This window comes from Herpailurus yagouaroundi, unplaced genomic scaffold (genome assembly GCF_014898765.1).
Source record: "Herpailurus yagouaroundi ecotype Mexico unplaced genomic scaffold, PumYag 163, whole genome shotgun sequence".
Taxonomy (NCBI): Eukaryota; Metazoa; Chordata; class Mammalia; order Carnivora; family Felidae; genus Herpailurus; species Herpailurus yagouaroundi.
Window position 1 is genome coordinate 32,965,483 of NW_024412404.1, and position 26,882 is coordinate 32,992,364.

The 26,882-nt window shown below is 36.9% G+C and overlaps 1 protein-coding gene across 11 annotated transcripts in view; it reads right to left on the minus strand.

The window, feature by feature from the left end:
• CPEB3 (cytoplasmic polyadenylation element binding protein 3) overlaps nt 1-26,882 on the minus strand; it is a 197,432-nt gene that overhangs the window by 78,069 nt on the left and 92,481 nt on the right. For 9 of the 11 annotated variants that reach the window (XM_040485860.1, XM_040485853.1, XM_040485851.1 and 6 more), the window contains 3 exons: nt 20,311-20,334; nt 6,849-7,016; nt 4,656-4,745 (listed from right to left, as the gene is read on the minus strand). In XM_040485860.1, the coding sequence (XP_040341794.1) occupies nt 4,656-4,745; nt 6,849-7,016; nt 20,311-20,334 (282 nt within the window). The remainder of the gene's footprint in view (nt 1-4,655; nt 4,746-6,848; nt 7,017-20,310; nt 20,335-26,882) is intronic. The other 2 variants (XM_040485854.1, XM_040485852.1) reach the window with 1 other exon arrangement.

The following is a 26,882-nucleotide window of genomic DNA, read 5'->3' on the forward strand; positions in this document are numbered from 1 at the left end:
ACAGATGTTGCCGAGGATGCGGAGAAAGAGGATCTCTTTTGCACTGCTGGTGGGAATGCAAGCTGGTGCAGCCACTCTGGAAAATAGTATGAGGTTCCTCAAAAAGTTAAAAATAGAACTACCCTATGACCCAGCAACTGCACTACTAGGTATTTATCCAAGGGATACAGGGATGCTGTTTCAAAGGGGCACATGCACCCCAATGTTTATAGCAGTGCTGTCGACAAAAGCTAAAGTATGGAAAGAGCTCAAATGTACATCAATGGATGAATGGATAAAGAAGATGTGGTATATATATACAATAGAGTATTGCTCAGCACTCAAAAAGAATGAAATCTTGCCATTTGCAACTACGTGGATGGAACTAGAGGGTATTATGCTAAGCGAAATTAGCCAGAGAAAAACAAATAATATCTTATGACTTCACACATACAAGGAATTTAAGATACAAAACAGATGAACATAAAGGAAGGGAAGCAAAAATAATATAAAAACAGGGAGAGACAAAAAACATAAGAGACTCTTAAATACAGAGAACAAACAGAGGGTTGCTGGAGGGGAGATGGGCTAAATGGGTAAGAGGTATTAAGGAATCTACTCATGAAATCATTGTTGCACTATATGCTAACTTGGGTGTAATTAATAAATTAATTAATTAAAAAATTTTTTTTCTAGGGTCTCCTGGGTGGCTCAATCAGTTAAACGTCTGACTCCTGATTTCAGTTCAGGTCATGAGTTCACGGTTCATGGGTTCAAGCTCCGAGTTGGGCTGTTAGCACAGAGCTTGCTTGGGATTCTCTCTCTTCCTTTCTCTTGGCCCTTCCTCCACTCTCTCTGTCTCTCTCTCACACACACACACACTCTCTCTCTCTCTCTCTCTCAAAATAAACTTTAAAATAGAAAACAAAAATTTCTAATATCTACATTTAAAAGGTAAAAAGAGGGGCGCCTGGGTGGCGCAGTCGGTTAAGCGTCCGACTTCAGCCAGGTCACGATCTCGCGGTCCGTGAGTTCGAGCCCCGCGTCAGGCTCTGGGCTGATGGCTCAGAGCCTGGAGCCTGTTTCCGATTCTGTGTCTCCCTCTCTCTCTGACCCTCCCCCGTTCATGCTCTGTCTCTCTCTGTCCCAAAAATAAATAAACGTTGAAAAAAAAAATTAAAAAAAAAAAAATAAAAGGTAAAAAGAAACTGGCGAAGTTCACTTTAATATTTTTTATTTAATCCAATATATCAAAAACTTATCCTAACATGAAAACAAAATTGCTAATGAGATCTTTTACTTTTTTTTTTTTTATAAAACTAAGTCTTCAAAATCCAGTGTATATTTTGCACTTATAGCATGTCTCAATTCAAATTAGTCCTATTTCAAGCCCTCATTAGCTACATGTGGCTAGTGACTATCACATTGGACAGTGATTCCAGAAAAACTTAATGCATTCCACTGAAAAAGAGAAGAGATAACCTTCCAAGGAGTATCTGGGTAGCTCAGCTGGTTATGTGTCTGGCTCTTGATTTCAGCTCAGGTCATGATCTCACAGTCGGGGAGTTCAAGCTTCATGTTGGGCTCTGAGCTGACAGCATGGAGCCTGCTTGGGATTCTCTCTCTGCCCTTCCCCAGCTCATACTTTCTCTCTCTCTCAAAATGAAAAACTTAAAAAAAAAAAAAAAAGAGAGAGAGATAATGTTTCAATCAACACTTATTTCTAATGCTTCAAATCAATGAGAAAAAAATGTATTAGTCAATAAATGACTATTGAGATGATTGGCATGCTACCAGGAAAAATACAACTGGATCGCTTCCTGTGCCTTAGTCCAATATAAAGTCCAGACAGAAATGAGAAGTCAATCAAAAAAAGTAAAACAAATTCAAAGACCAGTAAAGAGAAAAGAATGCCCAAAACAGGTGGGCGGGGGGGGGGAATGTTATCTTAACCATCAGATAGGCAAAGACTGAAAAAGAGTCATTTCCTCTGATTCAATAAAACTGAGTTTTACAAATCAGATAATATTGATGGGAACATAAACGTATATGATTTTTCTTTTTTTTTTTTTTAACTTTTTAACGCTTATTTAGAGAGAGAGAGAGAGAGAGAGAGAGAGAGAGAGAGAGAGAGTGTGTGTGTGTGTGTGTGTGTGTGTGTGTGTGTGTGAGAACAGAGGAGGGGCAGAGAGAGAGGAAGACACAGAATCCAAAGCAGGCTCCAGGCTCTAAGCTGTCAGCACACAGCCCAATATGGGGCTCAAACTCACAAGCTGTGAGATCATGACCTGAGCCAAACTCGGACACAACCAAATGAGCCACCCAGGCACCCCCATATATGACTTTCCTTAAGGGCAGCTTTGCAATCTGTATAAAAAAATATGTACCTCACTTCTGGAAATTCACCCTAAGAGGTCATGATAAAGGCAAAAAGATGAAGGCATAAGGATATTCACTGAAGTGTGATCCCTGAGACAAAACAGTTAGAAGCAACTTAAGTGTCCATTAACAGGATGGATTAAATCAAATACAGTCAGTAAGATAATGTAGGTCTCTTACAGAAAGATGTTGACATTGCTGAGGGGAAAATGCAGGTTATTAAACAGCATGCACAGCGTGATCCCATTTATGTAATTACAAAATTTCATATAAATGTTTATGTTCATAAAGAGACAACAGAAGGATATTTAATAAAATGTATATAGTGATTATGTCTGATAGATATAGATTTGGATAATTTTCTTTGGACATGACTATACAGGTTTATCTTCATTTTTGTTTATATTTGAGAGAGAGAGAAAGAGAGAGCAGGGGAAGGGCAAAGAGAGAGGGACACAGAGAATCCGAAATGGGCTCCATGCTAAGAGTGGAGAGCCCCATGTGGCGCTTGAACTTACGAACTGTGAGATCATGACCTGAGCCAAAGTCGGATGCTTAACCGATTGAGCCACCCAGGCGCCCCTATCTTCATTTTTCATGATGATCAGATCACCTAACACCTTTGATACTAGAGGTGTTTTTATACCTTCTCAGCATGATGATTTTTTTTCAACTAGCACTGTTAGAAATATCTTTTACACATGCAATTTTAGATAGTGTGCTACATGTACCACAGTGTAGTGAACACATTCTTTCAGTGAGATGACACTGTCTTAATGCTCAAATGCAACTGGTACTCTTAGGAATATTTTTTAATACATGTGACTTTACAGAGCATATTACCTGCGGCACAGTGTGGTGAACTCATCCGTTCACTGAAATAACACTACTCTGATTCAAGGAATTATTAGCACTCTTAGAAACATGTTTTAAACATGTGTTTTTACACAGTGCTATACATGTACCACAAGGTGGTGAATACATTCCTTCAATGGAATAATCAGCTGGTGATTTTTATCTTTTCTGCTTAATATGAAACTTATTTTTTTAACTTTAAAAATTCTTGAAGAGAATTAAAAAGGAAATGTTAAAAGTAAACAGCCTTATATTTAGTGAGTAATTATTTTCACAGGTTGTTGAGAGAATGAGGAGAAATATAGGTGGCAAAGAAACCTAATAAACCAGACATAAGAAGAAGCCACCGACCTTTCCCAGGTTAGGCTATAATTTCATTCCTGTACAAAGCACAGGAAAGATAAGTATTTTGACTCCATCTTCTTGAAGGAATAATGTTACACAATAATACATATTAAAAAGACAATTCTTTGGAGATGAAACACATCTTTGAAATATAGCTACAGATGAAGAAAACTTCCTTTTTAACCCCAAACACTATTCCATGTAATTCTAGGAGTTTACCCAGAGCTAATATCACTAGAAAAGTTCCCTGAATTCTGCAGAAATTACAGACTATGAACAAAGTAATATATTTTCAGGTCTTCGTAAATTATCAAAAAAGCCTACCAAAAATAAGGGAAGAGTTCACGTGAAGAATTCTTTGCTAGTTTGCCTTCCACCCCTCAACACACTAAGTTACTTAAAATACAGACATGAATAGGGGTGCTTGGGTGGCTCAGTCGGTTAAGTGTCTGACTTCAGCTCAGGTCAAGATCTTAGGGCTTGGAGTCTGAGCCCCGCATCAGGCTCTGTGCTGATAGCCTGGAGCCTTAAGCGTGTTTCTGATTCTGTGTCTCCCTCTCTCTCTGCCCCTCCCCTGCTTGCACTCTCTGTCTCTCAAAAATTAATAAACATTAAAAAAAAATTTTTTTTGAAGACAGACATGGATAAAGGTAATTTCATACAATGTCATATTTCAGCCACTAGGTTTTCAAAGTTTGGGTTTTATAAGACCTATAAAACCAGAGGACACTGAGATACAAATAATATTTGACTCTAAATAATCTTTCCCTCTCCACTCACTGACATTGCTCAAAATCCTAGATTTTTTTCCTCTCAAATAATGAAAACTTAGCACAAGGTTCACTCACACAAGACTCACAAAATCTCACCGTTGATATAATAAATAGATGCCCTAAAACAATGAGTGTGCTCCTGGGGGGAACAGTCTCCAAGTGGAAACAGTAAGACACAAAAGGATGATCAATAATAAAATATTTTCTTAATTAGGGGAAAAAATCCAACTGCTATTTCAAGAGTTAAAAGGCTGTCATAATTTTATTGAACTGTCATGCTAGCTCTCCAACAGGCAGGCAGTGGAGACATTTTAAGTGCATTACCTTTAGGAGGAAAATACGACTTGCTTTCAGCTTTGTGAGGCCAGTCTACAACGAGAGGTCCAAACCTGCGAAAGCTGGCAGTGATCTCATCTATAAAACAAAAAAGGAATCTTAGCATAAGAGAAAAAAAAATATTGCAAACAGAATAGCATAAAGCATGTCTTTTTATTTAAAAAACGTTTTGAGAGCTATTTCTAAAGCATTTTTACAGAAGTCAAACCTACTAAGTGAAATACAATTGTCTGCTGGGTACATTTGGTTATTCACTTTCAACCATGCAAAATGTGTTTCTAACTATAATTCATTGCTCTTCACTGCCAGTAAATTTGATATAAAGAGTTTGGAAGAAAAAAAATCTGTCATTAACTAAGGTGACCTCTCAGTCAAGTAAAAAAAAAAAAAAAAAAAGACTCTAAAAATAGGAATGTTCTGTATTTAGAAAAAAGGCAAAAGCAAAAGATTACAAAATATTTAAAATGTGCTTTCCCTTATGCAAAATAAACTCTAAAAGATCTAACATTATTAATCTTAGGTTATGATTATTAGTAATCTAAGGTTATGAATCTCTGAGATTATTTTAGAAATAGATACAATTCTTTGGGGCACCTGGGTGGCTTAGTCGGTTAAGCATCTGACTCCAGCTCAGGTCATGATCTCACAGTTCGTGAGTTAGAGCCCTGCATCAGGCTCTCTGCTGTCAGCACAGAGCCTGCTTCGGATGTTCTGTACCCTTCTCTCAGCTTCTCTCCCACTGATTCTCTCTCTCTCTCTCAAAATAAATAAACTTAAAAAAAAAAAAAAAGATACAATTCTTTTGGTGAGGAATAGGGGCAAAAAGTAGGTAATTCTATTTGATGATAAAAAGTTAAAACCAATGATCTATTTCTCTCATACTTATCTATGACACATCCTATGAAGAAAATGTTTCCAACGTTATAGCTCAATAAATTTACCTTTTCCTTCTGACTTCTGACTCAAAGCAGAAGGTTATAACTTAGCCCACACTCAGATTTAAGTTGCCACTCTCTCAGCCATGATCTAAACTTTGTCTTTAAAAAAATCCAATTGATAGATGAAATTAACACCAGTATAAAAATAATTTGGAGGAAAATGAGTCTCCAGCTCTGTACAACCTTAAAGAAAGAAGTCTAAAATAAAATTATTGTTACTTTTTAAAAGTATTTTTTTAAAGTTTATTTATTTTGAGAGAGTGAGAGAGAGTACGTGCACATGCACACAAGTGGTAGAGCCTCACATGGGACTAGATCCCACGAACCATAAGATCATGACCCGAGACGCCCAACCAACTGAGCCTCCCAGAGTGCCCCTAAAATAAAATTACTTTTAGAGACTATTCCTTTATCACCGTGAAAAAGAAAATCATGATAAATTAGAGAAATGCCATAGCTACAACAATACTGACAAAGCAATTGTTTTAATAATATTTTTATAGCAGATCCAAAACCTACCAGAACTAGAGTTGTTTTTTCCCTTAGGCTAATTCTGTCACAATTACATTTCATTTATCCATTCAACAAATATCTACTAACAACCTACTATGTGCTGACTGGCTTTGAGCATAAGTGAAAACTCACTTTTGGATTGACGGTATCTCAAAAATATTAAGAAAAATTCTAATTAGTCTTCATTCTTTTAAAGGCAAAGGGTGCTTTTTACTAATCGATATATTAAAATATGAGATGGGATGGTGTGATAAATATGAGCAAAAGCACCGGAATCAGAATAATTCTGAGCACTAGGTGCACCATTAGCTACACAACCTTGGACAAACTGTCTCTCTCTGAGCCTCTTTCCTTATCTATAAAATGGAGTTGGTAGGATATGCCTTATAGGATAGCTATAAGGATTAAATGAGATAATGTAATGTGAAACGCTTAGCACAATAATGGGCCTATGGAGAGTTTCATAAATATTAACTTTCATTATTATTTTAAAACGTATCCCCAAATGAAGGCCTAGGAAACAAGACACTGTTGGGAGACTGCTATATATACACACATTTGAACAGCAGACCTGAAGTGCACAATCTATTACTTCCCCATCTATCATATATTTTCATCCTCTGAACACTAAAATATGAATGTCCTAAAGCTGCTTGGAGAGGAGAGACAGGGTCAGATCACACGAAGAACAAATCTGGCCTTTATAAAGTCATTAATGAATGCGTCATACCTTCATCGATATCAGGAGGAAGGCCTCCAACAAACACCTTTCTGGAGTAACGTTCTACTCGTTCTCCATTTTGACAGCGAGTGGGAGAACTTAAGCCAGATGACAAGGATTGATCGCCATGACTGTCATCCAGGAAGGCATCTTCAAAGGGAAAGAGAGAAGACCGACCTGAAACAAACGTGGAAGTTTCCACAGTTAAAATTATTTTCTTGGACAACAGATGCTTTATTAGGAGCCAAAGTGTAGAGTGAATCATACAAAAAATAAAAGAAGTATCCTGAACTGTGACTTTTACAATAGGATAAGCGACTGCAGATTACAGGGTCTAGATAATACCACCATTTTTGTGTAAAGGTATGTATAGCACGGAAATAATTGGATTGATAGCAAGAAGAATCAAAAATTAGAGCTGTTTTTGCTGCTAAAAATCACTACCTTTTAAAACAGTCCATATTACTGCTGCTAAGAGTATTCAGCAGTTATTTTTCTTTTCCCCAGACATTTCTTAAAATAAATGGAAAAGTAGTCTTTATTCACATATTTTTATTTGTTCAAAGGTTCAGACTGGCCCTGACAGCAGAGGGAATATTAAACTGACAACAAAGGCTGATAACTTCTCTGAGTGCAGGACTAAACATGATCGAATTTTCCCTGTCATTTCAAGCTAATCCAATTTGGGAATAAGCATTTGCATTAACAATAGGTGAAACCGCTCTGGAAAACAGTGTGAAGTTTCCTCAAAAAATTAAAAATAGACCTACTCTATGAACCAGCAGTAGCATTGCTAGGAATTTACCCAAGGGATACAGGAGTACTGATGCATAGAGGCACTTGTACCCTAATGTTTATAGCAGCACTCTCAACAATAGCCAAATTATGGAAAGAACCTAAATGTCCATCAACTGATGAATGGATGAAGAAGTTGTGGTTTATATACACAATGAAGTACTATGTGGCAATGAGAAAGAATGAAACATGGCCCTTTGTAGCAACATGGATGGAACTGGAGAGTGTTATGCTAAGTGAAATAAGCCATACAGAGAAAGACAGATACCACGTGTTCACTCTTATGTGGATCCTGAGAAACTTAACAGGAACTCATGGGGGAGAGGAGGGGGAAAAAAAAAAAGAAATTAGAGTGGGAGAGAGCCAAAGCATAAGAGACTCTTAAAAACTGAGAACACACTGAGGGCTGATGGGGGGTGGGTGATGGGTATTGAGGAGGGCACCTTTTGGGATGAGCACTGGGTGTTGTATGGAAATCAATCTGACAATAAATTTCATATACTTAAAAAAAAAACAGGTGAAACACGTAAATGAGAACACATAAATTAAGATGTGGGAGTACAGATGTAGATGTGGTTATGACATCTCCACCCTACTAACCTAAGCAATATTTTATATCTCTCAAAAAAATTATTTTCATTGTTAACTCTATGGCCAAGTAGAGTTTATACAGAAAAGGCATCTACCCATTTCACACGACTATAAGAAGGATACCAGCAGTTAGTCTGTTAATAAATGTAACACAATGATGCCACCCAATATTACAAAATAAAATCTAAGTTTAAAAACAAATATATTTCCTGTTTGAGTCAGTGAGTTCCTGGTGAAACTTTCCATTAGGTTAAATGCTAAAAATGAACTTCTTGAGCTCTCGAACTTTTGAATAAATTCAAAATTCTAAAATAAATTCATACATTCTTCAAAAAAAAAAAGAACAGTGTCTTCCCCATTTAGTCTATCCTGTCTATATTTCCCTGAAAGCTAGATTCTGCGTCACTACAGCCAACTCTCTAAAACAGAATATAAATAGTCTTACAAAAATACTGGACATTTATTTCTCTTACAAAAAAATAGCTACTAATATAACTCTGTTTATTTTATGAACAACCCAGGTGGTATAAGAAAGGCTCTATTTTGATGTTGGGAGTTAATAAATGAAAGGACCTAAGAATTTTTTGTTCAGCTCTTCCCAGATTAGCTACAAAGAAACAGAATAAAATTTGTCACCTCAGTCACCTAGCTTTCTTAGCCTGGCAGGAACAAACAATAGGCAGTAAATTCTCATCGCTTGATGTCTGTTTTGATCAATGGGGGTAAAAGAAATAGATTTGCAGGAACTACAGGCAAAATGACCTTCTCAAAGACATCCAGGGATGTGCTCCCACAACTGTTAGGTTTGCTTTTCACATAGTCTACACTCAGAGAGTTATATGCTTGCTCTGTGACAGGCACATACCCAAATCAGCATTTCCCACACAGTACTCCTATCCTTACCTCTTACCCTCAACACTAGTAACATTAAATGCTCAGAAAACAAAGGCTGATGGGGGTGGGGGTGGGGGGAGACAAATAAATAATACTGGAAAATACTGCACACCATATGCCCTTCCCAGACATTCACAATCCACGTTAGAATACAAACAGCTGGGAAAAGTACCACAGTAAAATAACTTAATCAACATGGACTTAAGATAAAGGAAACATTCAAATATATATAGTTCAGTGGAAAACACCCAAAGAAATATTTATCCATATTCTAGAATCACCAAATAAGATAGTTATTTGAAAGTTCTTGACAAAGAAGTCTGGTGAGAGACAGGCAAATGCATAATTATAAAACAGAGAATTAAGTACTAAGAGAAGAATTTACCAAGAGCACAATTTACTGCCCTACAGGAGATGGGATGGGGAGAGACCTTTAAAGTGATTTCATAGGAAGACAACCTTGAGCAGAATCTTGTGGGCTTTGGAATTTCTAAGGTAAAGAACAAGAATCCATAGAGAAAGAACTTTCAAAACAGCTTTGGTATTTCCCTCCAAACTAGGTCCTCTAGCATTCCCTGCAATCTCAACAGAAATGACTATTTTCCACATCCAATTCAATCCGGAAATCTAGGAGTCCTCCTTGACATCTCCCTTTCATACTCCAAACCTAATCTCTCACTCACTAAATCCTATCAATTCAAGCTATGAAATAATTCATCAATCCATTCACTTCTCCCATCTTCAGTCCTAATGCCCTGGGGGTCCAGATCACTATCATCTCTGCCCTGAACTAATAGTTTAATGAGTCTATAACACACCCTGTTTAGTCTACTGATGTCTATCTTGAACCCCACAATGCTTTCTCCACAAAACAGCCAAAGTCACCATTTTCAAATATTAGTCTGAACACACAACCGCACTCACCTTTATCCTTAAAACCTTCCACTGGTGTGGGATAAAGTAAGTACAAAAACATCAGTGTCAATTTTTTAGGCCTCTGTCATCTCCTATATCACAGTTGCTGCCTCTCTCCCTCTGGTTCACCAACGTCCAATCACATAAGACTTCCTTTGAATTTCCTGGTCATTCCTCCTTGCCTCTGGCACTAAGGACAAGGTGTTTCCCTGTTGCCCAAATAAATACTCTCTTCCCAACTCCCCAGTTTTCTAGTTAATTCCCACTTAATCCTTAATCTCAGGTGAAAAGTCACTTCCTCAAAGCAGAACCTTTCTGACCTTTTAGATTAGGTTAGTTCCCTTTTCTATCCACTCATTGCACTTCTCCTAACACTTTTCCTAATTACCATTATACTATCGTGTGGGTTTTTATTTGGTATCTCATTCCCCAATCCCATTAAAATGTAAGCTCTATGAGGACAGGGACCAATTTAATCTCGTTTACTGTATCTTCTTGTCCTAATGAGGGCACATAAAAGGGATTCAGTAAATATTAAAAGTGAGGCAGCATCCAGAAAAGGGTGACAGTATGTGCAAACACACACTACTGCAAGTGTGTGCTGGAATACAACACACAGGTGTGACAATAGCAAGAGGTGAAACCATGTCCTAGGAAATTAAGACCCTTTCCATTGCTTCTATATGTTCAAGTATTTTATTCTATACTCTATATTACAAAAGTAATAGGAAATTTCCCCATTTTCCAAATTTAATATTTCATTCTAATACTACCTTTTTTTTTAACTTCAATCACTTCCCGGAGACTGATATTGCCATCTAATCATCTTCCATCCTGTCAAAAATGACTTTTCTGAGATGCCTGTGACCCTGTCACTCCCTCTACCCCACATCCTACAATAGCCCCCATCACCCTCACCAGTAATTTGCACCTAAGAAAAGAGGGGATGGGAAAAAAAAAAAAGAAAAGAAAAGAAAAGAGGGAATAGGACAAGAGTTTGAAGAAATCTGGGACAGTCCAGATGAGAGATGAGGAAATCTTGAACAAGAGCAGTGAAGAAGGAGACAAAGTAGATATTCAAGACATTCTGGAAAAAAAGACACCTTTCTTTGTGCATGGCCAACATAACCACAGCTTCCCAAAATATTCTGGCAAAGAAAATAAAATCAAGAGTTAATTGTAAAAATTTGGACTATTTTAAAAATTGGTTATGGGCACGTAAGAAACTTGCCAAGGTTTTAAAACCGAACCTCTGTATTATTAGTAGTATTTAGAGTACCATAGACTTTAGTGATAAAGTTGCCCTTGGAAATGACACTGCTAAGAATTCACATGTATGTGATGTTTCTCTGTGGATAAGAACTAAGAATATAGGTCTCAGAGCCCAATCCCCAGATCTACTTAATCTGAATGCATGGGGTTCAAATTTGAAAATCTGCACTTTTAACAAATTTCGCCAGTGATCCCTACACTCAAGTTTAAGAGTGAAATGGAGATTAACTGTCTGTAGCAGGCATCCACTTGAAAGTGATATTGTGTCAAGTATATGGAGCCTTGGGAAACATCCAAATTCAGTCAAGTTAAAGAAAGTACATCCTCAGCAACAGAATGTAAAATCTGTATCTAGTCAACCTTACTGCCTCGGTGCTGATGGAACAAATCGTCAGTCCATAGGAAGCATTTAAAAGACACAAGTGTAGACCAAAAGAAGTTAAAAGGATTTTATCATACTGGTAGGATTACTCCTCTGTGGGACAGAATTGTTCCTTTGATGTTTCCATAGCCTGAAAACCATCTATTTCCCTATGCTCTAATTATAAGTTCCTGAAGGACTGTTCTATTAATTAATTTAGTACTTTGCTACCGTGAAGAGGCACCACTGTGACTCTTAAGCTAGTAGACAAATAATCAGCCACTAAAATTGTATTTCTGTTACGTTCATCTCCTTAAGTTAAAACATGGGTATTCTGATTTGTCCAGGGTTCCTCATGCGATTAGTATTTGTGCATTCATTTGGTTGGCATAAATCCATTCCCCCCAAGATGAATCATCCCTGGGAAGACTGATAAAATTTTAGTTTCCAGATATGTGTTATTAGAAACTGAAACTTTAAGAGGCTACACCCAAATCATGTCCTATGAGAAGCCCTACTTCACTAACTAGCATCTCTCTGACATTATTTTTCTTTAATGAAAAACACTGCCCAAGACCAAAACATTTCTTTCATTTTTATTTTTGATGTTTATTTTTGAGAGAGAGGGAGAGGGGGAGGGAGCGAGAGAGAGGGCAAGTATGAGCAGGGGAGGGGCAGAGAGAGGGAGGGAGACACAGAACTCGAAGCAGGCTCCAGGCTTCGATCTGTCAGCACAGAGCACGATGAGGGGCTTGAACCCACAAACTGTGAGATCATGACTGAGCCGAAGTCGGAGGCTTAACCAAATGAGCCATCCAGGCGCCCCACCAAAACATTTTAAGTAAGCCATGTTACTTCCCCAAAATTATACTTTTATGTGCCTAGCATATAAATCTGCTTTAGAATCTGATACTTCCAGGGGCACTTGGGTGGCTCAGTTGGTTAAGTGTCCAACTTTGGCTCAAGTCATGATCTCATGGTTCATGAGTTCAAGCCCCGCATTGGACTCTGTGCTGACAGCTCGGAGCCCGGAGCCTGCTTTGGATTCTGTGTTTCTCCCTGTCTCTCTCTGCCCCTCCCCTGTTCACACTCTGTCTCTCTCTCTCAAAATGAATAAACATTAAAAAAAAAAAAAAGAATCTGATACTTCCATGTAAAACATTCATATTGGATATTTCAAGAGAAGCAGGAGAATACTTCCCAACAGCTGCAATTTGGCCATTTGGCTTTCCTTCCACCAATGGTTCTGCTTTTGTGATATCTATTTTCAATTAATAACCAGAATGTAGTTTTTTGTTCAGTAACGGAACAAATCATCTCTGAATACAGAGACAACTTAAAGCTAAAAGAGCCTTGTAAGAGAAGTGCCAAATATGAAACCCACAAAGCACTAGTTAAGCATGAAGGCTTATCTGAGAGAAGAACTCTTGCTTACTTAAGAGGCTCCCTTTCTTGCAACTTACAATGGGAAAACAAGAGCCCACTGACCATGATAGTTCCCAAAGCTGCCCAAACCTCACCTCTCAGCTCCCACCAAAGCCTCTGTAATCAATCCAGCAGCTTCACCCTACTTGTGGCCCAGTACTTCCATTGTAAGCCTGTTTAGTTTTGCAAGGAGCTCAGAAATTAGTCACTTGAGGAGTATTTTTTTTTTTAATGTTTATTTATTTTTGAGAGAGAGAGTGATGCACGGGGGGGGGGGGGCCCGCCAGAGCCTGACGCGGGGCTCAAACTCACAAACCACAAGATCATGACCTGAGCTGAAGTTGGACACTTAAATGACTAAGCCACCCATGTGCCCAGGAGTTGTTGTTTTTTTTTTTTTTTTTAAAGAATTATGAAGAACGACTCCCCTAAGGAAAAAAAAATTGCCTGAAAGTCAAGATAGTCAGGTTCCAGCTTTACTTTGTAATCTTGGACAAAACATTTCACACATCTGAGTCTCATTTACATAATGAGAGATTTGAACTAGATGAATGGTTTTCAAATCTCTGGGAGCAGAATTCCTTGCATTACATAAACATCTTCCACAATACCCTAACATACAGATATTAAAGTGCATCTTACTTGGCATTATCATGTGGGTATGTCTTAGGCATCACAAAATTAACATGTTTTTAAATGAACTCTTGACATCCACTTTGATCCTGTTCTCTCCTGGTCCCATTTCAATACATGGCATTGCATTCATCTGGTTGCTCAAGCTGGAACCTGCACATCAGTTTTGAGTCTTCCTTCTTATTTACTACCCACATTCAATTCTTCAATTTAATGTCATTAAAAAAGGTTGATTCTATCCTCTAGAATATATCTTCCATTTGTTCATGTCTTTCCAACTCTACCGCCATCACTGTATCCGAAAACGCCATCACCTCTTGCCTAGACTACTACCTTCACTCTGAACTAGACAACCCACTTCCCTCACTTTGCTCTAAATAATAGCCAGAGTGCTCTTTTAAAAACATAAATATGATCATTTGACCCTGCTTTAAAACATTCATAGATTTCCTCTTGTACTTGGACCAAGTTCAAAATCCTTACCAGGAGCTAAAGCCCAGAAAGATCGTATTTCCTTCCTTCCTCCAACTTCATCTTAATACACCCTCCTCTCTCTCCTACCAAGCTCAGTCATTCTGGTCTCTACTTCCTCAAATACACAAAGCCCTTTCATGCCTCACCCCCCTCCCCCCCCCCCCCGCCCCACACACACTTTTTAAATAAAAGCTTTATTAAGATATAATTCACCTACCATACAATTCATCCAATTAACCCATTAGCAGCCACTCCTCATTTTCCTTGAACTCTCTCAGGCCTAGGCAATACTAGTCTACTACTATAGACTACTGTAGTCTACTATTGATACTTTCTATATTAATAGAAAGGATATTTCATAAAAGTGGAATCTTACAATATTTGATCTTTTGTAATTGCCTTCTTTCACTTAGTATGTTTTCAAAGTTTAACAATGTTGTAGTATTTATCAGTACTTTGCCACAAGCCTCTTAAAATAGCTGTCTTAAATTTTCTGGAATTTCCTTTAAAACATTCTAAAGAAAGAGGGGGAAAAAGAGAGGATATATGAAACAAGATTAGCAAAAAATGTTGATAATCATTGAAGCTAACTGATGGGTACAGAGTTCAATAAACTGTTCTATTTTTGTGTATGTTTGAAAATTTCCACAATAGAAATTTTCCTTTAAAGATACCTGTCTTCCCATCCTTTGGGTTTCAGTTTAAATAACATCTTTTCAGAGAAAACTATCCTAGGTTAGAGGGAAGTTCCCATTTTTCTTGCCTAGCACTCTTCACAATTATCGAGTATGGAAATGTTTCTTTCACTTATTTATTGTCCCTCTCCTACTAGAATGAACATTCTGTAGGGAGACAGAACACATCTAGAGTCTAGCACTGCATCCAACCCCAAGTAAGTACACAAGCACACAAATGCAATTAGGGTGGACAGCTCAGAACCCCTGTGTCATTGTTTAAAACCCTCCCAGACCAACTTCTTGCAAAAACAAAACACCAGTGATCTTATTCCCCTCACCATTTCCTGTGGTCAAATCTCCCTATTACTATAAGCAGTAACGTTTCAGATATTATAACCATAAACAGGAATTTCTTCAGCTGTCCGTGTTTCAATGAGGGACCATCCATTCCTTTAGACAAGAAAACTCACATAACCATGTTTGAATTAGCAGGATGCCATGTCTGTATCATGGTCTCACTGACAGAGATGATCTCTCCTCCCTTCAACAAACTTTTGGCAAAAAGACCCAACTTCAACTGGAAACCCAACTTTGTTTCATTGGATTTTTAGAACCTCTGTTATTACCTAAGATTAATACCTCATATCATGTCAATAGATTTTTATGGATTAAATATACACAGAAGTACATTTTATAATAGTAACTCTACTAGTAAAGTAACTGATGATTCTTTGTATTTGCTCATTTACATTGTTTAAAAGAATATTTTATATTTTCCTTGCTGCTTTTCAAGAAATTCTGTTAAACATCAAGAGTACTGGCAGAGCCAACATGTCTACTTATGGACAGAAGTCTCCCAGAGACCTTAAAAGCTCATATGAAAAAGGTAACATATATTTTAAACAGGTGTGAAATGTGTAGTCAAATATCTTGTATGACACTACCTGTTGGTCTAGTTTCTAACAGGGTCTGCAGTGTATAGGAAGAGATATATCAAAGCTTATAGAATGCCAGGATACTCAAGAAAAAAATATTAAAATTATTTGGAATCATTTTGATTCTATAGGGGAATATGGGAAGATAAATCAGCATCTGTCTAATGAAACACATCTTTAAAACAAAAATGGGTATAATGGGAAATACACTTGGATATTTAAATACTTTATATATAATCATTAATTAAAAAAAAAAAACTTATTTATTTAGGGGCACCAGGGTGGCTCAGTCTGTTAAGCGTCCGACTGGTCATGATCAGGTCATGATCAGGTCATCATCTCAAAGTTTGTGAGTTCAAGCCCTTGTTGGGCTCTGTGCTGACAGCTCAGAGCCTGAAGCCTGCTTCAGATTCTGTGTCTCCCTCTCTCTCTGCCCCTCCCCTGCTCATGCTCTGTCTCTGTCTCTCTCTCAAAAATAAATAAACATTAAAAAAATTTTTTTAACTTATTTATTTAAATTCAAGTTAGTTAACATACAGTGTAGTACTGGTTTCAGGAGCAGAACCCAGTGATTCATCTCTTACATATAACACCTAGTGCTCATTCCAACAAGTGCCTTCCTTAATGCCCATCACCCACTTAGTCCATCACCCCACACATCTCCCACCCAGCCACCCTGTTTGTTCTCTGTATAAGATTCTCTTATGGTTTGCTCCCCTCTGTGTTTTTAGCTTATTTTTCCTTTCCTTCCCCTATGCTCATCTGTTGTGTTTCTTATATTCCACATATATATATTTCACATGAGTGAAATCATAATAGGATATTTGTCTTTCTCTGCCTGACTTATTTCACTTAACACAATACACTCCAGTTCCATCCACACTGTTGCAAATGGCAAGATTTCATTCTTTTTCATCGCCAAGTAGTCCTATTCTTACACATCTAATTCTGCCTCCCTACCTCTGTTTCAACTACACTATTGGAAGTGCTTGATTTGCCAAGGTCTACCCTCCAGGACTTTTTTCCTATCTAAGCCTTCAGCTGATGTCCAAGTTCTCTCCTGTTTTCGTTACTTGATCATGAAACCCTCTTCCTAAAGCCGGACATATCTGTGTCTAGGAGTCTTACCCTCTGTTTCAAAAACCATTCATCAGGGCCTCACAGACCATTTCACTGCAAATTTTCCTCTCCAGCTGGCCCCCAATGCATACACTCAGAGACATAGGCTCCAAGGATCTGGCCATGCCAATCTCACCTTGAAGCTTTTTTTTTTTTTTTAAGTTGAATCACATACCTGGAAATGCTTGCTTCCCACTCCTCTTCCATTATCCAAATAGTTCCTGAAATTCTACCTATTCCAGAAAACTTTCCCAGGTGTATTAGGAGAGGTGAAAGATTCCACTGGCCTAATCCTTACTGAGAGATCTCAAAACTGTCACAAATAATTCCCTTTGCTTTCTACTCCTAAAATATTTACCAACATGTATATGTAATGCATAGAATGAGTTATAGCTAAATCTTAATCATAGATAAAGTGCCATACATCAATGAGTTTTCTTAAATCTTTATTTAAATTCCAGCAAGTTCACTTTTTATGCTTTTGTGGGAAAGTCTAAACTTTAGAGGAAAGAAATCAATAATTAATATAATCCCCGATCACACAAATAAACGAGTATGAGGAAATCTGCCACTTTAAAATTTATACTATGCAGCCGTGGTCCCAATGAGTATATTTTAGGAAATGAGAATAAATATGTGGTACACCTGCCCCATCTCACATGGCTATGTCACTACATTTAAGTAAGATGACTTCTTTTTCAGCTTTGGAAATAAAAGACTAGATAAAAGCATGGAACAAAAATTCTCTACCTGGTCTTTTCTCATTACAGAAAGTCAACATTCAGTCTTTTAATATTCTCTCTCTCTTTCACACACACACTCTCTCTCTCATCATTATTATCTTCTTCATTGACAACTAGCAAACTACACACTTACGGCGAGCAGGGACCAAGTCATTCTAGGCAGTGCTTAGCGTAACACTTGATGCAAATACGACCATGCTTGTGAAAACAATTAAGTCAAACTTTACAAGTAGATATGGGGAAGGTAACAAGAAAATAGAGAGTAATTTTTTCAGGACCTTAGAAATTACAAGTGATCTTAATATTCTTGATGTCTGTTATTTAATATACTATGATTTGTAAAAGTAAAATAATTTGTTTAAAAATAGGATGCTATACTCTGGTCTGCATAGATGTAGGGTGTTACTTCAAAAACAATCCTCATCCATAAACATTTAATAAGTGCTAATTACATGTAGGTCACAGTACTAGGCATAAGACACAATTGTCCTCAAAGAACTTCTCTCCAGTGGAAGAATCAGAATGTACAGAAAAAACAAGAAGAATGTAAGACAGTAGAAGCAGAGGAAAAGGCTGCCTACAAGGCACTGGGCAAGGTTTCCTGGGAGAGAGAAGGCTTAAATTCGGCATAAATGCATGAACTAAGGATAGGCTTTAGATAAGGAAATGAGAGGAAGGGTGGATAGTACTTACGATGGCCAGGCTGTGGGAAAGTACGGAGACTGATAGGGGAAGGTGGGATGGAAAAAATGGAGACAATGAGGCTGGTGAAACTGGGAGAAGCCAGATGATGGGGGTCCTAAATGGAAGAGGAGCATGACATGGACAAAGTGGTGTTTCAGAAAGAAATAAACAATAGAAATGAGGCCTGAGACACTGGAGGAAAAACTCTGGCAAGATGTGGTAACTGATCGGTACGTAAGAAGTGGAGACGCTAGTCCCTGCTGTCTACCCTCCAGATGGTGTCTGTTTTCTGTATAAAAGTGTCCATTCCTGGGGTGCCTGGGTGGCTCAGTTGGTTAAGCGACCAACTTCGGCTCAGGTCATGATCTCGCAGTTTGTGAGTTCGAGCCCCGCGTCGGGTTCTGTGCTGACAGCTCAAAGCCTGGAGCCTGCTTCAGATTCTGTGTCTCCCCCTCTCTCTACACCTCCCCTGCCCACACTCTTTGTCTGTCTCTCAATAATAAATAAACGTTAAAAAAAAATTTTTTTTAAAAGTGTCCTTTCCTTATTCCTTCTCAAGAGTGATCAATTTTCTACCAACATGAAAAACTATATGTATAGTACAGAATGATTTCTAGTAATACTATTATCTATGCTTTCAATTTATAAGCAAGAAGGTTAAAAATATTAAATGGTAATTTCTACAGCTAAAAAATAATCAACTACACAAATGTTTTTCTTCACCACAATTTAAAAACAAAACTGATGATACGATTCCATCATGAAAGAAGTTTTCAATGGTAGTTCAAATACTTATTAGGTTCTACCAATATCCATCTACTCAACAAATATTTACTGTGGAATCAATAATAAAATACTATGAATGTAATATTATTAACTTCTCTTTAAAACTCAATTACAACATCAGAGATATCCTGATGAAAGGTAAACAGCACTCAATAAGCAACCAAAAGACAAAGGTTCCAGATCTGGCTCTGACTTTAACTTGAGACCACATAGCAAGTAAATCACTTCATCTCTCCCAGATTCTGCAAGTGAGTCCCAAAGCAGCTTATACTGGTGGAATGCTTTTAGTGTACACAAATAGGTTTTCCTCTCCCATTTTTTACACTATAACTTCACTAACACTCTTAAGGTTGGACAAGATTGGCTTTATTACCTCATAATCTACAGATGAAGATACCAGACAGAAGCAATAAAGCAGTGATTACAAACTAGGTCTTTGACCCTAAATCTCATACTCCTTCAAAACACTACATTAGGCTTACCCTACCAACTTAATAAAATTATTTGAATGAGTTACAGATAGAAAAATGCTGTAAAAAGGTAATGGCATTATACAAATAAAAGCAGTATTATTTTGTTTGAGTGGGATCAGGAGACAATGCAAGTTTATGGGGCTTAGAGCGTATACAAGTTGGGGATCTGCTTCAAGAAAAAGAACACAAAAATAAGGTAAAGAGGGAGTCCCCTTGAAAGTGAGGGTCCCTACAACTTAAGTTTCTTTACCTTCAAGGTAAATCTGCTTCTGGATTAACACTAAAGAATTCACCAGTAAATCTACTAAGATCAAGAATTGCCCTCTAAAACCTAACTTTTGCTTTCTAAATAGTATGAAAAGAACACAGTGGATAAAACACACACACACACACACACACACACACACAATTATGCTTGGCCTTTATTCTCTCAAGATCATAATAAATCACGTAACAAAAATTTCCAGGTAGAAATAAATAGTCTTTGCTATGTCTATATTAGGATTAAAAGAACAAATTACCAACTAACAACAAAAAACAACTATAATGAAAGTGATGAGAATTATTTTGCTAAAATAAGCTAGAACATCATACCACACAATAATTATTGTTTTGCACACACACAGGTATAAACACACACACACTCATATTTACTCACAATTTGGCAAGCAAAAGATCTCATTAAAAAATTTACCTCGTCTCCGCCCATAGCTCCTGGCTGCATGTAAACACAGAAGAAAACCATGGGTATCTTTATCAAAATGGTGAATTTAGAAATAAAAAAATATTCACATAAACCTTTTCTAAGTATTTTCAGAATTAATCTGGAGATACTGTTCAACTCGACTGCAGAGATAATATATTAAAAAAAAAAAAAGAAAAACCTTTATGAAGCACAAGTTAAAACATAATCTTAAAGAGAAATTCACCTGGATATGGCAGCCACTGACAAAGATACAATGGGTGCTTAAGTTACATAGTCTTATAGGGATTTATGCTGTGGTCCATTATCTATATCAGATATAGACAGAGTTCTTTTAAATTTTTTTCTGATTAATCAATCTTCATTTGTGCTGTATTACCATCAGACATCACTTTAAAGGAAAACATTCATTCTAAATTAAAAACTGTAGTGTATGGTGGTCACTCTGAATTTCTTCACACATACACACACACACACACACACACACACACACACACACACACACCTACATATAAACCCCATAAATAGAGTCCCCTAAAAACTATATAGAAATTTAATGCACAATTAACTCTGGTTCTACAGAATGTGATGTGTCTGTGTGAAAATTTCAGTGAAGTCTCTTCGGTCTCCCCATTTACTTTCCACACAGTATCACAAACGGGGGGAAAACCACATCTTTTTCACCTAAGAAGTGAACTGAAAAAGTAGAAAGGGATTCAGTACTGGGTACATCCCAGGGCATATTGAAAAATAAAATGCTTTGAATATTTTCTTCCCTTTCAAAACTCAAGGCCCACAGAATGCATTATTACAACATTTACTAGAGCTAGACTATGGTATCATTCATATATATAAGTATATGTATATGTATACGTATACGTATATGTATACGTATACGTATACGTATATGTATATGTATATGTATATTGCAAGGATATCCTGTCATCTAAAATAACTTTCAAAGTAGAAAGTTTTTCAAATTTGAAAACTCAGGTTCTATAAAACAAATGAGAACTCTATTTAATCCATTTTTAAAGTGTCAATAACATGTTATAATATTAGCTTAAAACAAATCAAAACAAGAAACAGTGATAATTTGCGGTTACATTTGCAGTATAAGGTAGCACTGAAGAAAACGATTTCTCTCCTAGAAAAAGAATTCAGACTTTTCAGCTAGAAAGTTGAAATACCAGTTGGCCCGCTAGTTCCCACTTTTCTTCAGACATCATACCCTCGCCTACACACATTTGGCCTCTTCGCTTTCCCATTACATAAATATTAAAAAGAATTTTCCAGTTCAAGCCCTACTTTCTCCCTAACTCCTCCCATCACTATAACCTTCAATTAAAAAAAACACAACCTTTTCTGAATTTACACAGCAGTACTGTTTATATCACTTACAAAAGGAACGCATTCCAAAAAAAGTAAAAATTAAGGAATTTTTATCCTTTTCATTGTTGGGAACCTGGAATTCATCTCCCCGCATAAATATATTTGCATAAATATCTCCCCATGTAAAATTCATCTCCTTACATAACTACCATGCAGTAAGTGGTAGTTTCCTAGTTTGGCCCCCCAAAAGCCTACTTCATTTATAATAATAGGGATGAGTTAATACTAATAGACAGCACTATTAGATTAAGAGGACTTTGTATGCTTAAGAGATTAAGTATGCTTTGATGTTGTACACCTATTTCTTTGTACCTTCTCCCATCCCCAATGATGTCATACTGCCCAAAACCCCCACCACAAACCTCTATTTAGAGAGGAAATAAAACATTCTGTATTTCAAAATTACTCATTTCTCTCCCAAACAACAAATTCCCATTCTTTCATTATATCTGATTTTTGGCCAGATGCTCAAATGAAAAAGAATCTGATTACAATACCAAGGTACAAATGACTCATCAGATCTTAACACCCCTAAAGGATAAGGAGAATGCTGTTCACTCGAGTCTTCAACTGCCAAATTTTCAGGTAATAGAGAACATGAAGTGAATAGATCCAGTCAGTCTCGGGGGTGAGGAGGAGCATTCTGAGCTGAGGAGATGGGTAAGGCTTGCAAAAGCATACTTGGGAGTTTTAATCAAAGCTTCTTTAAACAGTTCATGATTTTTATGGATTTTTTTTCATTTCTTATCAAAAAGACAGTAAATTGGTTCATGTCAGCTTGGTGACTGATACAGGGGCAAGACAGCATAAGGGATAGGCAACCAATTTAAAGCAGTTTTATGAGAAGCTTCAATTTGTTTTCATCATTCATTGTGTAATTTAATTATGTGCAACCCTGGTCCTAATTTCAGAATTTTATCTATCATCCCTATGGTGATTATTATTATAGCAGCTAACACTTAATTAGTACTTGCTATGTTCCAGAACAGTTCAAAAGCTTTGCACGTATCAATGTCATTTAATATACCCCGTAACTTTATGAAATAAGAATTCTTATTAGCCTCTTCTTATAGATGAAGAAAATGGGACACAAAATTAAGTATCTTGCCTAAAATCTTACAGCTAGGAAGTGGTGAGTGGTGAATCTAAGCACTCTGGCTCCAGAGTCCACACTTGCAACCACCTCACTATACTGTTAAATGCCTAGAGACCAAGGTCATTATCTTGTATATCTTTTACTATCCTCTAATGCACCTGGTAGAATGCTCTATACCAAGTTGCTATTCAACAAATATATGTTGTTAGCTGTGTATGTAATCAAGGGAAGGAGTAACAAATGCCTTGATGGCCTTTAGAATGTATGCCACCTCTGTTGGGTGATTAAAGATTTGCTCATAAGAGGGCCACTTGCAAATAGACTAATTAGAGTCAAACTCTTCCCTAAGGGAGATGTAATGAAATGAACACCAAGGAGAGAAATCTGGGAACACAAAAGTAATGCCTTCTCTTGAGAACAAATATGATTTTTAAACAAGAATACTGAATACATAAACTTATCATGAGTCTGCACAAAATGATCCCACATAGAAAAAAAAAGGGGGGGGGAGTAAATATGACTAATTCCATTTGTATAGTACATTATATGCTAGTATGGATTTATACCAGATATAAGACATGATATGTATCCTAAGCAGTGCCTCTAAGAACTTTAATTCTTATTTAATCATCATCATCATTACAGATAAAGTTCTTTTCACCGTTTCACATATATTACTTTTAGAACTCACAAAAAATTACATTTAATTTTTAGAAATTGTGGTAGTTGTTACCCTTGGCTAAGGGTATTAACTAGAAGGCAGACTGAGGGGGGTTCTGGGGTGATGGTAATGTTTTGGTCTTGATCCAGGTACTGGTTATATGGGTGCGTTCAATTTGTAATAGTGTATCAGTTATATATTTATGATTTGTGCATTATTTGGATGTATATTATAGTTCTATTAATAAAAATGAAAACATTACAAAAATTTTATTTTTAAACTGATTCACTGGGATAAAAGGTTATAAGATTAATGCAGAAAGTCCATAATGCTAACATTTTTATAGTCTTTAAGTCATAAATCTGGGGGCGCCTGGCTGTAAGAGTTGTAGTAGAGCATGCAACTCTTGATCTCAGGGTTGGGAGTTCAGGCTCTATGTTTCATGTAGAGATTACTTAAAAATAAAAAAATCTTTTTAAAAAGTCATAAATTTGAATAACTCAAAATTGAAAAATTAAAGATTTTTAATATATCAGAATAAATATAAAAAGGTACATGTACTTTACAATGAGATATAAGAGTTACTCTAAAAATAAGTTTACATGATCAATGACTAGTACATTGTGAATGGTACTCTCATGTTAATGTTATGGTTTATTAACCATATGAGGCAATAAAGTAAAATGAATTACCTGTTACTCTTATGACTTGACCTACACTTGGGTCTTAAATGACTGCAGTCATACAAGTGATTGCTCAAGGGCATGTTATGATCTGATTTAAAACCTAAAATAATTCTTCAGCTACATAGATTCACCCAAATTTAAAGTTTCTCTAAGCAAAGTAACATCATATACAGATTCCACCACAGAGGCTCAAAAATGAGATAGAGAGACAAAGGGAAGAGGGCCAGAGAGAGAAGGATCTCTGTTCTATTGTGTATCAAAGTAGCATGCACCATTTCAGGAACTTAAGCAGTCCCTAGGATGCTATACTGATGTAAAACAAATGAACAAGATAAAGACCTTAGTACAACATTTAAAAAACTGGCTTGGAAATATTTGCCAAGACTGTTAAAAGTCAACTGCAGGAACAAATTGTTAATTACTTTCCTTGTTATAAAATCAGTTTCTTAAAAACACCTTATGAACTTATGTTTTGAATACCATTTCAGTATGTAAAATTAAATTCTATTCAAACATCTAATGGTCCCTTTCAGCTTCCATCTAAGTATTAGTCATGCAAAAAACTCCACCTAAGATGGGTTAAGATCTCAAAGGTAGTACAAAAATGCTCCCCCTTCTGTAATTAGATTAATTCCCAAAGAGCAGGAGTGATGGGAGTTTGTTCCATAAATGCTCCTTCTCTATCTTTGTCTTTATAACGACAGGGAAGACAGTTTTAGCCCAATGATTCTCAGATATGGCAAATTATAATTGAAAAGAGATCAATTTTTCCATAAACAATATGAACTTACATGTAAAAATGATGCTTGAAAGGATGGGATACATTTTCAACTATTATATTCACATAAAGTATTTGGATGTTTTAAAATCTCTTCCTCCTAGTCTTCTCATTTTGATTCTTACCCATTTTTCTCAGACGAATCTTTCTATTCAATTTGCAATCCTAAAAAGTAACATGAGCAGCTATCATAATATACGTTTTCAGATGGGTAAACGGAGGCCCCGAAAGGATGACAGGCTCCAGGCTGTTCAGCTATGCAAACTTGGGACCGAATCCAGTCCACATTGGTTCTAAACCATTTATTCTTTAAGTTGAGGTATTATTTACGTTCAGTAAAACTAATTCCCTGTAAATTTGGACAGTTTGATAACAACAGTTTGGCCAGTTTTGATAATTATATATAGTCGTGTCACCACTGAGTTCTATCCTACAGAACAGTTCATCTTCCTAAAAAACTTCCTTGTGCCCCTTTGCTGTTGACCCAATCCCCCAAACCATGGTCCTTGGCAAACATTAATCTGCTTTCTGTACTGTTTTGTTTGCCCTTTCTACAACTTCATATTAATACAATCAATGTGTTTGACTTCCTATACTTAGAATAATGTTTTTGAGCTTTATCCATGCTGTTACATGTGTTCATATTTTGTTTCTCTTTATTGCTGAGTAACATTCCATAGTATGGAAATACCACAATTTATCAATTCATCGGTTGTTATGGACTGAAATGTGTACCCTCAAAATACATAGGTTGAAGTGCTAATCCCTAGTGTGACTTATTTGAAGGCAGGATCTTTAAAGAGGTAATTAAGGTTAAATGAGGTCATAAGGATAGGGCCCTAATCCAGTAAGACTGGTGTTCTTATAAGACGAAGAGATACCAGGCATGCCCAGGAACACAGAAAAGGCCATGTAAGGTCAAGAAGAAGGCAGCCAGCCCTCTGCCAGCCAAGGAGACAGGCCTCAGAAGAAACCAACCCTGCTGACATCTTGATCTTGGACTTCCAGCCTCCATACTGTGAGGAAATAAATTTCTGCTGTTCAAGCCATCCAGCCTATGCAGCCCTAGTAAAGTAATCTTAGCTATCAAGACTAAAGAGCCAGTATTTCAGTCCTTGAAAGCACTTGGCAATTCCCTTTAGAATTACTACAACTTCACCATCCTTTATTTATTTTTAAAATTTTTAAAAAAATATTTATTTTTGAGAGAGAAAGAGACACACAGAACATGAGCAGGTGAGGGGCAGAGAGACAGGAAGACACAGAATCTGCAGCACGCTCCAGGCTCTGAGCTGTCAGCACAGAGCTCGATGCTGGGCTCAAACTCACGAACCGCGAGATCATGACCTGGGCCACAGTCAGATGCTTAGCCAACTGAGCCACCCAGGCACCCCCATCATCCTTTAAAAGTATTTGCTGTTAGTAGCATAATCCAAGTTTAATAAAAAAGGGAACTTCTCACCCCAATTTTTTTATTTCATTATTACTACCACAGCACTATTGTTTTCTGGTAGTCATTACATTTAAAGCTGTTACTTTATGAATTAAAATCAGTATTTTTAATAGGCATTTTTATGGATTGGTCAGAAAAATCTAATGGTCATTAATAACATATGTAACTGTATCCTGCATCCTCAACAACTGAGTTTTTGCAATGTTCTACTTCACTGCCTAAAAAATCTTATAGGAACCCTAGACTTTTAGTCAATCTCCCAAACAAAACAGGAATTACTTCTGTAACCAAAACAAAGGTGTTCGACCTAGTTCAGCTAGAATACCTTAAAATGAGACTAAGGAGACTCACTTCAGCCTCTTCCAGTCTTGTTTTTTCCCCAGCAGAACTCTCTCTCCTCCCCAAAACAAACTCCAACAGATATGAAATATTTTGTTCCCCGGAGCAGCACCGGGATCCAGAGCCCAACCTGTCATGTACCCTTCCCCCATAGTGGC